Source organism: Rhinoderma darwinii, chromosome 1 (genome assembly GCF_050947455.1).
Source record: "Rhinoderma darwinii isolate aRhiDar2 chromosome 1, aRhiDar2.hap1, whole genome shotgun sequence".
In the NCBI taxonomy this organism is placed as follows: domain Eukaryota; kingdom Metazoa; phylum Chordata; class Amphibia; order Anura; family Rhinodermatidae; genus Rhinoderma; species Rhinoderma darwinii.
Genome location: NC_134687.1, coordinates 282,417,938 through 282,431,393, shown reverse-complemented (window position 1 = coordinate 282,431,393; position 13,456 = coordinate 282,417,938). Strand labels below are relative to the sequence as shown.

At 41.6% G+C, this 13,456-nt stretch overlaps 1 protein-coding gene across 1 annotated transcript in view; it reads left to right on the top strand.

Moving 5' to 3' along the window:
• ELL (elongation factor for RNA polymerase II) overlaps positions 1-13,456 on the top strand; it is a 110,630-nt gene that overhangs the window by 67,140 nt on the left and 30,034 nt on the right. Inside the window, exons 5-7 of the mRNA XM_075864498.1 lie at positions 6,296-6,549; positions 9,813-9,937; positions 12,660-12,756. Of these exons, the coding sequence (XP_075720613.1) occupies positions 6,296-6,549; positions 9,813-9,937; positions 12,660-12,756 (476 nt within the window). The remainder of the gene's footprint in view (positions 1-6,295; positions 6,550-9,812; positions 9,938-12,659; positions 12,757-13,456) is intronic.

Here is a 13,456-nt window from a genome sequence, read left to right as displayed (position 1 = left end):
ATCTTGCATATTCCTTGAGACAAATTTATTAACTGATAAGGGCTATTTTTCACATTTGAAAGACAGTTAATAAATTGGGTTGTAGTGTTCTTACTGTGCTATGAGGTTTGCACACACTACATTTAATGCTTTAGTATATCCGGCCCAAACACTCCCTCCAAATGCTCCTGGCCCGGCCCCTCTGTCAAATTTTAGAACCCATTGTGGCCCGCGAGTCAAAAAGTTTGCCCACCCCTGGGTTAACCCCTTAACGGAAAGGCAAATGGAAACCTTAGCTTCCGTTTCCCTCACCGTTAATCTCAATGGTGATGGAAATGTTAATGGTTTCCGTTGGTCACCGTTGTGACAGGGTTCCGTTGTTTTGACGGAATCAATATCATAGTCTCCTTCGCTTTCAATGCACTGCTCTCTGCCTACAATAATAAATAAAATCTGAATTTTGCATTAGGGATAAGTGAAGAATAAAGTATTGCAGCAAGTTGACAACATACGTATGTTTAAAAGTTGTGCAGCATGCGCTCACATCCACAGTGGAGAAATCCAGCTACATTTAAATGGCGTTTTGAAAACCCCATTCACATGTTTGTCAGCACATCTGAATGTGGAATAGCTTTAACATGAATACCGGATGGGTATTACTATACTTATGAACCTGCTATGAAGATTTTTAACTGCAATAACAATTTACAACAGTCCTAAAAAAACAAAACTATAAAAATTAATCTCATAATATTTGTGCTATTGCTTCATAAGAATTGGAATTCCTCTTTCAGGGTTAAGTGGTTTGGGGTTGCAGTGTGTAATCTTTTGGCGTGGCATGTGTGAAATTGTCACCATACTTTCTCCAGTTAAGTCAAACTTGTGTTGTGCACATGGCTAGATGAGCTCACCTCATCTAGGAAATGTTTATGGGACTGGTACGAAGTAAGAATTCAGCTGGCCTGGATTGTACTAGTATGATCTCACCCCACAAGTATACTGAAGCTGGAAGCGCTCCGCACATGCCAGATGACAGCACTGCTTGGCTGTTTGCCGACATTTGTGCTGCGTGTAATACTAAGCTATACTACATTTCTTGGCCCCGGGGTACTAGAGGGCTACCAAGCTGCTAGTCCGGGAGTGAGCAGATTAGTTGTAGGGCTGACATGATGTCCTACTTTTTACTCTTCTAAATAGGCTTTGTGAAATCAAGGCTTCGTTTGGCCTTCAGCATAACCGTTCCTACGTTCCTGTTGGATCTGGTCATTTCTAATAATGCAGATCTTGTTGGGAATGTCAATGTTCGTGAAAACCTCGGTAACAGTGATCACAATATAGTTACATTTTACCTATACTGTAAAAAACAAACGCAGGCTGGGAGGGCAAAAACATTTAATTTTAAGAAAGCCAATTTCCCCAGGATGAGGGCGGCAATTCAGGATATAGACTGGGAAGAACTAATGTCAAATAATGGGACAAATGATAAATGGGAGATTTTCAAATCTACTTTGAGTTATTATAGTGCAAAATTTATTCCTACAGGTAACAAGTATAAACGACTCAAATTAAACCCCACATGGCTTACACCTTCTGTGAAAGGGGCAATACATGACAAAAAAAGGGCATTTAAAAAATACAAATCTGAGGGTACAGCTGTAGCCTTTGAAAAATATAAAGAGCTTAATAAAATCTGTAAAAATGTAATAAAATTAGCAAAAATACAAAATGAAAGGCAGGTGGCCAAGGATAGTAAAACAAATCCTAAAAAATTCTTCAAGCATATAAATGCAAAAAAGCCAAGGTCTGAACATGTAGGACCCCTAGATAATGGTAATGGGGAGTTGATCACAGGGGATCAAGAGAAGGCAGAGTTACTAAATGGGTTCTTTAGCTCTGTATATACAACAGAAGAAAGAGCAGCTGATGTAGCCGGTGCCAGTGCTGTTAATATATCAGTTGATATACTGAATTGGATGAATGTAGAGATGGTCCAAGCTAAATTAAATAAAATAAATGTGCACAAGGCTCCGGGACCAGATGGGTTACACCCTAGAATTCTTAAAGAGCTTAGTTCAGTTATTTCTGTCCCCCTTTTCATAATATTCAGAGAATCTCTAGTGACTGGTATAGTGCCAAGGGACTGGCGCAGCGCAAATGTGGTGCCTATTTTCAAAAATGGCTCTAGGTCTTCCCCGGGTAATTATAGACCAGTAAGCTTAACATCCATCGTGGGGAAAATGTTTGAGGGGCTATTGAGGGACTATATACAGGATTATGTGACAATAAATAGCGTTATAAGTGACAGCCAGCACGGTTTTACTAAGGACAGAAGTTGTCAAACTAACCTGATCTGTTTTTATGAAGAGGTGAGCAGAAGTCTAGACAGAGGGGCCGCTGTGGATTTAGTGTTTTTGGACTTTGCAAAGGCATTTGACACTGTCCCCCATAGACGCCTAATGGGTAAATTAAGGACTATAGGTTTAGAAAATATAGTTTGTAATTGGATTGAGAATTGGCTCAAGGACCGTATCCAGAGGGTTGTGGTCAATGATTCCTTCTCTGAATGGTCCCCGGTTATAAGTGGTGTACCCCAGGGTTCAGTGCTGGGACCACTATTATTCAACTTTATTAATGATATAGAGGAAGGGATTAATAGCACTATTTCTATTTTTGCAGATGACACCAAGCTATGCAATATAGTTCAGACTATGGAAGATGTTCATGAATTACAGGCAGATTTAAACAAACTAAGTGTTTGGGCGTCCACTTGGCAAATGAAGTTTAATGTAGATAAATGTAAAGTTATGCATCTTGGTACCAACAACCTGCATGCATCATATGTCCTAGGGGGCGCTACACTGGCGGATTCACTTGTTGAGAAGGATCTGGGTGTACTTGTAAATCATAAACTCAATAACAGCATGCAGTGTCAATCAGCTGCTTCAAAGGCCAGCAGGATATTGTCGTGTATTAAAAGAGGCATGGACTCGCGGGACAGGGATGTAATATTACCACTTTACAAAGCATTAGTGAGGCCTCATCTAGAATATGCAGTTCAGTTCTGGGCTCCAGTTCATAGAAAGGATGCCCTGGAGTTGGAAAAAATACAAAGAAGAGCAACGAAGCTAATTAGGGGCATGGAGAATTTAAGTTATGAGGAAAGATTAAAAGAATTAAACCTATTTAGCCTTGAAAAAAGACGACTAAGGGGGGACATGATTAACTTATATAAATATATTAATGGCACATACAAAAAATATGGTGAAATCCTGTTCCTTGTAAAACCCCCTCAAAAAACAAGGGGGCACTCCCTCCGTCTGGAGAAAAAAAGGTTCAAGCTGCAGAGGCGACAAGGCTTCTTTACAGTGAGAACTGTGAATTTATGGAATAGTCTACCGCAGGAGCTGGTCACAGCAGGGACAGTAGATGGCTTTAAAAAAGGGTTAGATAATTTCCTAGAACAAAAAAATATTAGCTCCTATGTGTAGAAATTTTTCCTTCCCTTTTCCCTTCCCTTGGTTGAACTTGATGGACATGTGTCTTTTTTCAGCCGTACTAACTATGTAACTATGTAACTATGTAACTATGTAACTATGTGTCTGGCTGCTATAACATCACTACTTTCATGGAAGTCTTTGCACTAATGAAATTCTGGACTATATTCTGATCAAAAAAAGAATGTTCCGTAAATTATTGGGGAGTACGAACACCGGAATTGGGGCAGTATAAAGACTAGTGCAACTAGAAACTAGGGATGTCACGATACCAGAATTTGGACTTCGATACCGATACTTCGTTTAGTATTGCGATTTCGATACTTTGCCAACAGTAATTAAAAAAAAAAGTTCTTCCGTTTTCTGATGTGAGGTGCGTGGTGTGATGATGAATTTTGAATCTGCCTCACATTAATAGTAATTAACCTAATTAACATTATGTTTCTCAGTTATGATGGGGTTAATTACTATTAATGTGAGGCACATGGAGGTTAAATTCATCGCACCTCGCGCCTCACAATAAGTGAAAGAAAGCAGTGATTATTTTATTTTGTTACAGCGCACATCATAAATGACGCAAAAAAATTGTTGTGCGCGCCATTACTGAATGTGTATATTTTATGTATTGAGACTTATTTTAATGTTTATTGTAAAAAAGGTGAATGTGTATTTATTTATTTTTTTTATTTAATATTACTTTGTTTTTACTTTATTTTTCAACTTTAATGTACTGGCATATCTATATTACAGTATATTAGCCTGTGTACTGATAGTACACAGGCATTTGTTAGGACATACCTAAGTATGCCCTAACAACAGGAAATATGGTCAGACAGCCCTGGGGTCTGTCAATAGACCCTGGGCTGTCTGTCCATATATGGTATGGCCCTCGATCGCGTCACAGGAATTCCCTTCCACGCGATCCAGGGGCATCCCCCCCTTCTCATTTTCACTGAATGCTGCAGTCCGCTTTGATCGCAGCATTCAGGGGAATAGCGGCGGAGATGAGAGGTTTCTCTGATCTCCGCCGTTATAGAGCGGGGCTGCGGTTGTGTAATACAGCCATGGCCCCGCTCCTGACATGAAGTGCGCGCGCGGTCAGCATGAGGAGATTCAACCGGCGCTGCACTAATGAGGCACTGGAGACAGAACATGGGGGTGTTTTGTAGTGCGCCCGCCATGTTCTGTCTTCAGTGCCGCCGCTCATTAGTGCAGCGCCGGCCGCATCACATCATCCTGACAGCGCGCACTTGTTATCAGGACTCGGGAGCGGGGCAATGGTTGTATTACACAGCCGCAGCCCCGCTCTCATACATTCATGTGTTACAATACTGAGCTGCGCAGCTAAGTATCGAAATACAGGAAATAGCGGTATCGAACCGTTTGGGGATGCAGAGTATCGAAACAGTATCGAAGTTTCGATGCATCGTGCATCCCTACTAGAAACATTGGTGTTGTCAACCACATTAATTGGTTTGCGGCTACTTGCCATCCGGTATATATGCGTTAAAGCAGAGTCGCTGTTTTATAAAGGATACAGTTGTTCATATATTCAGATTAGTAGGTGTTTCGCCTATTCAATCTCCATAGATAAACATTGGTAGGAGTTTGGGTAGTACTGAAGAGCTCAGTGAATTTAAGCGTGGCCCCTTCATAGGATGCCACCTTTATCTGCTAGAACAAGAACTCTGCGTTGGAAGTTTCATGAAATCTGTTTGCGTGGTTGAGCAGCTGCACACAAACCTAAGATCACCATATGCAATGCCAAGTGTAGTCCAGAGGGGTGTACAGCCGCCACTGGACTCTGGAGCCACGGAAACGTGTACTCTCAGATGATAAATCATGTTTCACTATCTAGAAATCTGATGGACAAATCTGGATTTGATGGCTACTAGGCCACTGTACCTACCAGGATGCTTCAGAATACCAAGACATTTTAGATAATTGTTTGCTTCCAACGTTGTGGGAACAGTTTTGGGAGGGCTCTTTTCTGTTCTAGGCTGTGCCCCAGTGTATAAACAAGGTCCATAAAGGTATTGTTGGGCGAGTTTGGTGTGGAAGAACTTGACTAGCCCGTACAGAGCCCTGACCTCCACTTTATTGAACACCTTTTCAGATGAACCAGAACGGAGATTGCAAGCCGGGCCACCTCGTCCAACATCTGTATCTGACCTCACAAATGTTCTTAATATTGTATGGGCTATAATTCCCACGGACACACTCAAAAAACTTGTGGACAATCTTGCCAGAAGAGTGGAGGCTGGCATAGCCACAAAAGGTGGTCCAACTCCATATTAACACTGATGGCTATGGAAAGGGATGTTCAATGATTTCATATAGGGGTGATGGTCAGGTGTCCACATATTAGTGGCCATATAGTGTATGTTAGCGCCTTCCTACTGCTCTTGTCCGGTCTACAGTTAAGAGCTTTTAAATGTCCTCTTCTGAATAGGTAAATTCTTCTCTAACTTTTCTTTTTCAAAATGGCATTACTAGCTGATATCTGCTACTGTGAGTATATTGGTTACCATTGTAGCACATAGTCTTCTAGCTTTTAGACGGTCTTCCTGTGGCCAAGTGGTGAACCTTGCCCATATTATACCCACCATGCAAGGAACTCCAGGCTAAACAGGTCAGACTTATGTGATGTATATTACATGCCTGCACTATTATCCAGGAAGAAGAAATCCATTTGTGGTAAGGCTAATGCTTTATATGTTTTTCTATAGTGCAATGTATTTAGCATTCTACAGCGTTGCAACAATCTTACACCCGTTTGCCAGGGATACACTTTAAGGTGTGGATTTGCTTTTCTCTTTCAGGTAAAAAGGTTCAAGTCCGAAAACCTGCACCGGGTGTTCCAGATGCTGTCCCAACTCGAAAGAGGCCGACACCAGTCAACATGGCCAGTGCAATCCGGAAAAGCTCCAGCGTTATGGCACAGCGACCCTTCAAAGATAGGGTCGTGCACTTACTGGCACTCAAACCATACAAGAAGCCTGAACTTATTCTGCGCCTGCAGAAGGATGGCCTCTCCGTGCAGGACAAGGACTCCCTGGATGGTTTCCTGCAACAGGTCAGTGTATGCTAACTTAAGCCCTCCACGTTTTTCTTTTTACTCCCTTCCTCCCACATTTGTAAGTGTAATGTAGACAATCGTATTTACTAACCTGCTGATGTTTCACGGGATACCACTCTGATCTGGGCCACCGTTGGGGGTCATGGGATTTTCTTGCTGACTCAAAGTCCGCATGAAATTCGATTTTATAAAAAAAATGTAAATAGATTTTTTTTCATCAATAGAGCTGTAGGACGGCTTGTTTTTTGCTGGGCCAGCTGTTTTTTTTTTTTGTTTTTTTTTTTTTGTTTTTTTTTTTTTTTTATTGGGACCTTTGGTGCATATGACTTTTTGTTCACGCTTTTTATCCCGCTTTTGGGAGCTAAGCGAGGTGACCCAAAATACAACTCTGGCATTGTGAATTTCTCTACAATGTTTTTTACCGGGTTAAATCACATGATATTTTAATAGTTCTCACTTTTACAGACTTGTCTATCAGTTGTGTTTTTTTTGTGTTTCCGTTTTAGGTGAAAAATTGGAAAAAAGGGTTTTGTTTTTTTTAACTTCCACTAAAGGACTTTACAATACGATCTCTGGATTGCTCGTGTGCTACAGTGCAATACTTCTGGATTGCAGTGTGTTGCCTTTTTCTGTTCTCTACTGCCTGTGTTTAATAATCAGACACAGAAGGCAGACATGGAGGCCTTCACTAGGCATCTGATTGCCACGGCAACTGCTCAGCACCCCACGATCTCTGGGGACAGAAAAATACAATGTATGTCCTTGGGAAATATATTCAGCAACAGACAGGGTTTCACTAGTTCTTGTGATGCAGAATGGTTTTTTTTTCCCCATAGGCATACATTGTATTTTTACGCAAGTATAACATGTGTGAGCGCACTCTTAGGGTATGTTCACACTGAGTTTGTTTTTTGCAGCGGTTTACGCAGAAACCGCATTGGAAACCAAGGCTGAAATTGCCTCCCATTGGTTTCAATGGGAGGCGGAGGCGTTTTTTTCCCGCGAGCGGAAAAAAAGACGCTCGTGGGAAAGGAAGCAACATACCCTTTCTTCGGGCGTTTCCGTCTCTGACATCCTATTGATATTAATGGGAGGCACAGAAAGCATAGTTCTGCGGCGGTTTTTGCCTGCAGCGCTTAATGGCTGCGGCCAAAAAACACGGCAAACGACAGGTCAAAATCTGACTCAAAATTCCATATGGAATTTTGAGGCAGATTTTTCTGCCTGCAAAAAAACCTCTGTGTGAACGGGGCCTTACGCTGTCAAGAAGGATTCTAGTCTAGGACTGGAGTGCCTATTTGGAGAGTATGCAGTTTGCTGACTAGTGCATTCTTTGATAAAGAGAGATTTATGTCTCTCCAAAAGCAGTGTGGTTTTTTTTTATTACTTCCGCTGAATTAATGAAAATCTCAGGCGGTGTCCTGGTTAGCGAGCCAAGCGAATGTCTGTCGTTGAACTATACGGTCTGTAAAATGGCTTATTAAATGAAGCAAAGAACTCTGTAATGTGAATTTATTAAACCCAGGTTGTCTTTGTTTATCAATATAATATGCTTTGGATCTAATCCAGCATTCATTCATGTCCGTTCATTGGCCCTCAGACCGTTTCTATGTATTTTGCTCCTGCGGCACAGAGGAGCCGTAATCTGCATATTTTGATTGTTCGTTTTCCTCATGGCTGGTCATTCATGGGCAGAAGTCTTCTCCTTCGGTATAGGAAGTGGGGGATCAGCCTGTTCCCCAAATTATGAAGTTTTGTCCTTCAGAGGAATCTTAGAGACCGCAGTGCTTGTGTGGTGAACCCAGCCTACCTGCAAGTCATACACCTACGTAATCTCCGGTAGTGATTTCTATTGAGAAAAAGCCATAGGAAACGTCCAATATGATTCTCCAGTAATGATGATACATTAAAAACTGATTGCGTCAACTTTGTTTTTGGCTATGCAGCCATTTAGGTATAGGGAAAGTACTTTGCAAGACCTTATAGGAATTGCAGATCTTTATAAATAAAGAGGTAATGTACGCATTCTTAAATTGTACCTCTAATCTGCTTTAGAAAGTTTTATATTTATTCATATTGGACTTGTATTGATCTTTAAAGAGGCTCTGTCACCAGATTATAAATGCTCTATCTCCTACATAATCTGATTGGCGCTGGAATGTAGAGAACAGCAGTGGTTTTTATTTTGAAAAACGATAATTTTTGAGCAAGTTATCAGCGATTTTAGATTTAGTTTCTTAATGCCCAACTGGGTGTGTTTTTACTTTTGACCAAGTGGGTGTTGTAAAGAAGTGTATGAGGATGACCAATCTGTGACCAATCAGCGTCATACACTTCTCATTGTTCCAGCCCAGCATGATCCACAGCCCAGTGAGATTGTGCAGTGAAAGAAGCTGGGCTGGAACAATGAGAAGTGTAGGACGCTGATTGGTCACTGATTGGTCAGCCTCATACACTCCTTTGCAACACCCACTTGGTCAAAAGTAAAAACACACCCAGTTGGGCATTAAGAAACTAAATCTAAACTAGCTCATAACTTGCTCAAAAATGATCGTTTTTCAAAATAAAAACCACTGCTGTTATCTACATTCCAGCGCCAATCAGATTATGTAGGAGATAGAGCATTTATAATCTGGTGACAGAGCCTCTTTAAGTAGTTATAGCTGTTAGCACTTATCAGGGACTATGGTCTTATTTCATGGATTCTGTTGTAAACTTATACAGTCACCACCCAAAAAAAAAATGTGGCTAGTAATTTTCACCCGTGGCACCTTCTCCATTAGCAGGCACGTTCATGCATTTTTCTCAGGAGGGGCGGATGGCAGGGGGGGGGGGGGCGGTTTCAGCACAAGGATGAATGTGTGAATGGTAGTTTTGATTCAGCTAGGCTCTTGGGGACAATCATTTTACATATCTTGTATATGTTATATAATGAATCTGCTCTAGATTGACATCTCTATATGATACTAATGCCTTTCTGAATGTCTCTTGTTTTGTATTAATTGTATATTGGTATGTGTTTTGTACAACAAAAGTTTTGAAAATAAAGCCTTTTTTTAAAAAAAAACAACTAATAGAAATATACGGTATGTACGATCCTGTGTTTGGCTATAAGACAACTGGCTGGAACAGGAGCCTCCCCCTATCCTGTCTGCAGTAGAACACACAGATTGCTTGGTTTCATTAATCTATCGTTGAAATTCAGAACTTGATGGGCTTAGTTTTTAATGCATTTCTATGTTGTTTTTTTTATCTATTAGGTAGCTGTTCTGAGTGCCAAAGACTGCACTTACACCTTGAAAGACGCTCTATACAAGGATGTGCAGAAAGACTGGCCTGGTTACTCTGAAGGAGACCAGCAGCTGCTAAAAAGGATTCTTGTCCGGTAAATCCTATATGTTTAGTTCCAGAATACTAGACTGGAGCTCCACTTTCTCATGTTCTCATGCTTGTCTACACGTAACGGAATTGCTGCAGAAAATGTATGCAGCGTTTCCACTAAAACTAGCAGACATTCCTCTGCGGAAAAAGCGCACCGTTTATTGCGTTTTTACTGCAGAAAACGGAGCGGATTTTGCTGCGTTTTTTTTCCAAGTCTTTGAGATGGTGACATTTCCTCTGAAAAAATTCAGTCGACTTTCACCAGCAGAAATGGACATGCTGCGGAGTGGAAAAAAACGCACCACAGGTTAATTTCGGGATGGAAATTTTATGCGGTGTGTGTGGATGAAATTTGTTAAATCTCACCCACTTTGCTGCTACTATATTCTGCTGCGTATTTTCCGTCCGCAATTCCAGACGGAGAATATGCATAAATTCCGTTACGTGTGGACAAGCCCTAGTAGTATTTTCTCTCTTGGATTTCATTTTTGTTTTCACTTGTATTAAAGATCTGGGGGCACATTTTTTCAAGAGTTAGTTGGCAGCAAGTTCCACGGCTGCCTACAGGACCTCCCAGTAACACTTGCATTGGCACACTTCAGATCTCTATCCCATAGTCATGGGCGTAGCTATAGGAGGTGCAGAGCTAGCAGTTGCACCTGAGCCCTGGAGCTCGAGGGGGCCCAAAAGTCCCTTAGCTGAATCAGAAGACACCAGTATTCTAAATGATATATAGTATGTGGGGGCCTGTTATAGATTTTGAATTGGGGCCTAGGAACTTGTATGCAGAGGTTTAAAGGGTAACTAAACGTTTGACAAACTTCTGACATTCATAGTGACATGTCAGAAGTTTGGATTGGTGGGGGTCCGAGCACTGAGACCCCCACCAATCGCTAGAACGAAGCAGCTGAAGTGCTCGTGTGAGCGCTCAGTCGCTTCGTGTCTGTTCGGCTTTTTCCCGAAAGCCGATGTATCGGAGTGCGGGCTCAGACTTTCTATTGAGTCCGTACACCGATACATTTATTTCCGGAAAAATCCGAACAGACACGAAGCGGCTGAGCACGCACACTAGGGCTTCAGCTGCTTCGTTCTAGCGATTGGTGGGGGTCTCCGTGCTCGGACCCCCACCAATATAAACTTCTGACATGTCACTGACATGACAGAAGTTTGTCAAACGTTTAGCTCCACTTTAACGTCCGTATGTAGGTTATGGGGTTTCTTTTTTGTTTTTTTAAGAGGGCAACTACAGTGTCTACTGATCTGTACGGCTAATACTGTCTATATTTTCTGCCACATATGTGGATGTGAAGAGGATTGGCTCATACTACTTAAAAGGAAATAAAATCTGCACCCTGTCTATGGTAATTTTCGGAAATATAAATGGAAATGTTTTTTGTTTTTTTTAGCATGTTTAATTGGGAAATGGAGCCAACTTGTTCAGTAAGTTGTAGGTATTGTATTGAAATAGTGGTTGACCTCACAGTTTAGTGTGTACTTTGCTTATTCTGTACGATGCATGTGTTGAGAGGAATTTCTGCATATATGCAAACCACACGTTTGTAAAAACTGCCACTCTAACCCCTCCAACCTTCGAAATGTTCCACTGTCTATCAGTTATGTCTGCGGTTTCAGGTCTGTTTCCTAGTTGTCAGGACAGCAGGGTTGTAGACTAATAGCTGTTGGATTATCCATCCATTGATCTCTGCCCACTTTTTCTTTGGGTTTAAGTCCAGTCACGTTTTTCTCGTGATGAAGACTAATGGCAGAACATGGAAGACTGACTACTTTTATACCATGCCAAGGTTCTCCAGGGGCACACTTGCCAGAATCCTGACCTCACACTGCACTGAAAATTAATTATTCTGGTTGGCATGAGGATTTCTGACTAGATAATAGATGGTATATACTTTTTAGTCACTAAGTGTATATTAAAGGGGTTGTACACTACCGGAAAATTGATGACCTATCCACCAGATAGGTCATTAGTATACCATCGGTGCGGGTCCGACACCCGGGCCCCGCAGCGATCAGCTGCTCCATTGGCCTGTGGGCACCAGATGTTGCCCATTATGTGATGTACGGAGCCGGAAGCAGTTGGCTCTGTGTATAGCGGCTGTGCTGCAGAACTGCAGCTCTGTTCCTATTCACTTGTATGGGAGCAGTACTGCAGCTCGGCCACTATTCCATGGCCAGAGCCATCTGCTTCCAGCGTGTACGTCCGGTGCCCGAAGGCAGCCGGAGCGGCTTAACGGTGCAGGGTCGGACCCCCACAGATCATGTACTTCAGTGCCGTTCGTGTCCAAATGTTTCTGCAATTTAGCTTGCAATTAATTTCTGATGTTATAGGTTTATATAATTTACATTAATCTAAAACTAGATTGCATAACCTGTACCTGCTGTCCTTTTTTTTTAATTGAGACTTTAGTCCCAAAGCGTGTTACTGTTCACTTGGAGCTGTAATCTTCACATATATGGCGATCATATGGTTCTATCATATCTACATCTTTTCTTCCAGTCTGAAGAATGATTGTTAAAAAAAATCTTTCTTCGTTGCTTTAGCAGCCATTGGCACGTTTATGTTAACATCTCCAGAGTTTCCTATGTGTGCTCCTCTGATCTAAACAATTTTACAATTTTGCACCACTTTTTAATGGGGAAAATATTGGATAAATATATAGAATAAATGTGTTTCACATCTGATTTGGACTGCTGTTTGCTTTTTTTAGGAAGCTCTGCCAACCACAGAATCCTGGATCAGGTGGAGACAGTGCTCCTCTGAGCCCCCCCAAAGACAATGTGACTTCCTCTCCCCCCTTTCCTCAGGTAAGCGATAACTTTTCCATGTTGTATCCATGTAGGTCAACAATACGCTGCAGATTAAAGATATGAATATAATGCTGCTGGTTTTTCCCTTTTCTACTTTAGACCTTTACAGTGGGGAGTCTTATTGAACGGACTACTATTGAAAACGATGAAATATCCCTTTTTTTTTTTTTTTCAACCATATAAATTAAATTGACACGTAAGGGTGTGTTCACACGGCTTATTTTCAGGTGTATTTCGGAGAGCGTAAATCACTCGATTATGCTCCAAAATACACTTGAAATACGCTCTCAAACCTCTGCCCATTGAATTCAATGGGAAATACACTGTGTAGCTCATAGGAGGCGTATTTTTATGCTGCTAAATTTTTAAGACTCGTAAAAAAGAAGACGTCACTTGAAGCGGTTTACAAGCGGATTTTTTCCATTGACACTACAATAAACGCTTCGAAAATCCGCCTCAAAATACGCTGCAAAAATCCAAAACGCTTTGAAAGTCAGCTTCAAAGGCTGCTTTCTCTTGAAATCTACCTTGTATTTTTTTGCCTCAAACATATGCCGTGTAAACATACCCTAAGGGTATGTTCACACGGCAGCGTCCGTAACGGCCGAAATTACGGGGATGTTTTCAAGAGGAAACCTCCCCGTAATTTCAGCCGTTATGGCATGCGCAGGCGCTTGAACGCCGCGTCAGTTACGGA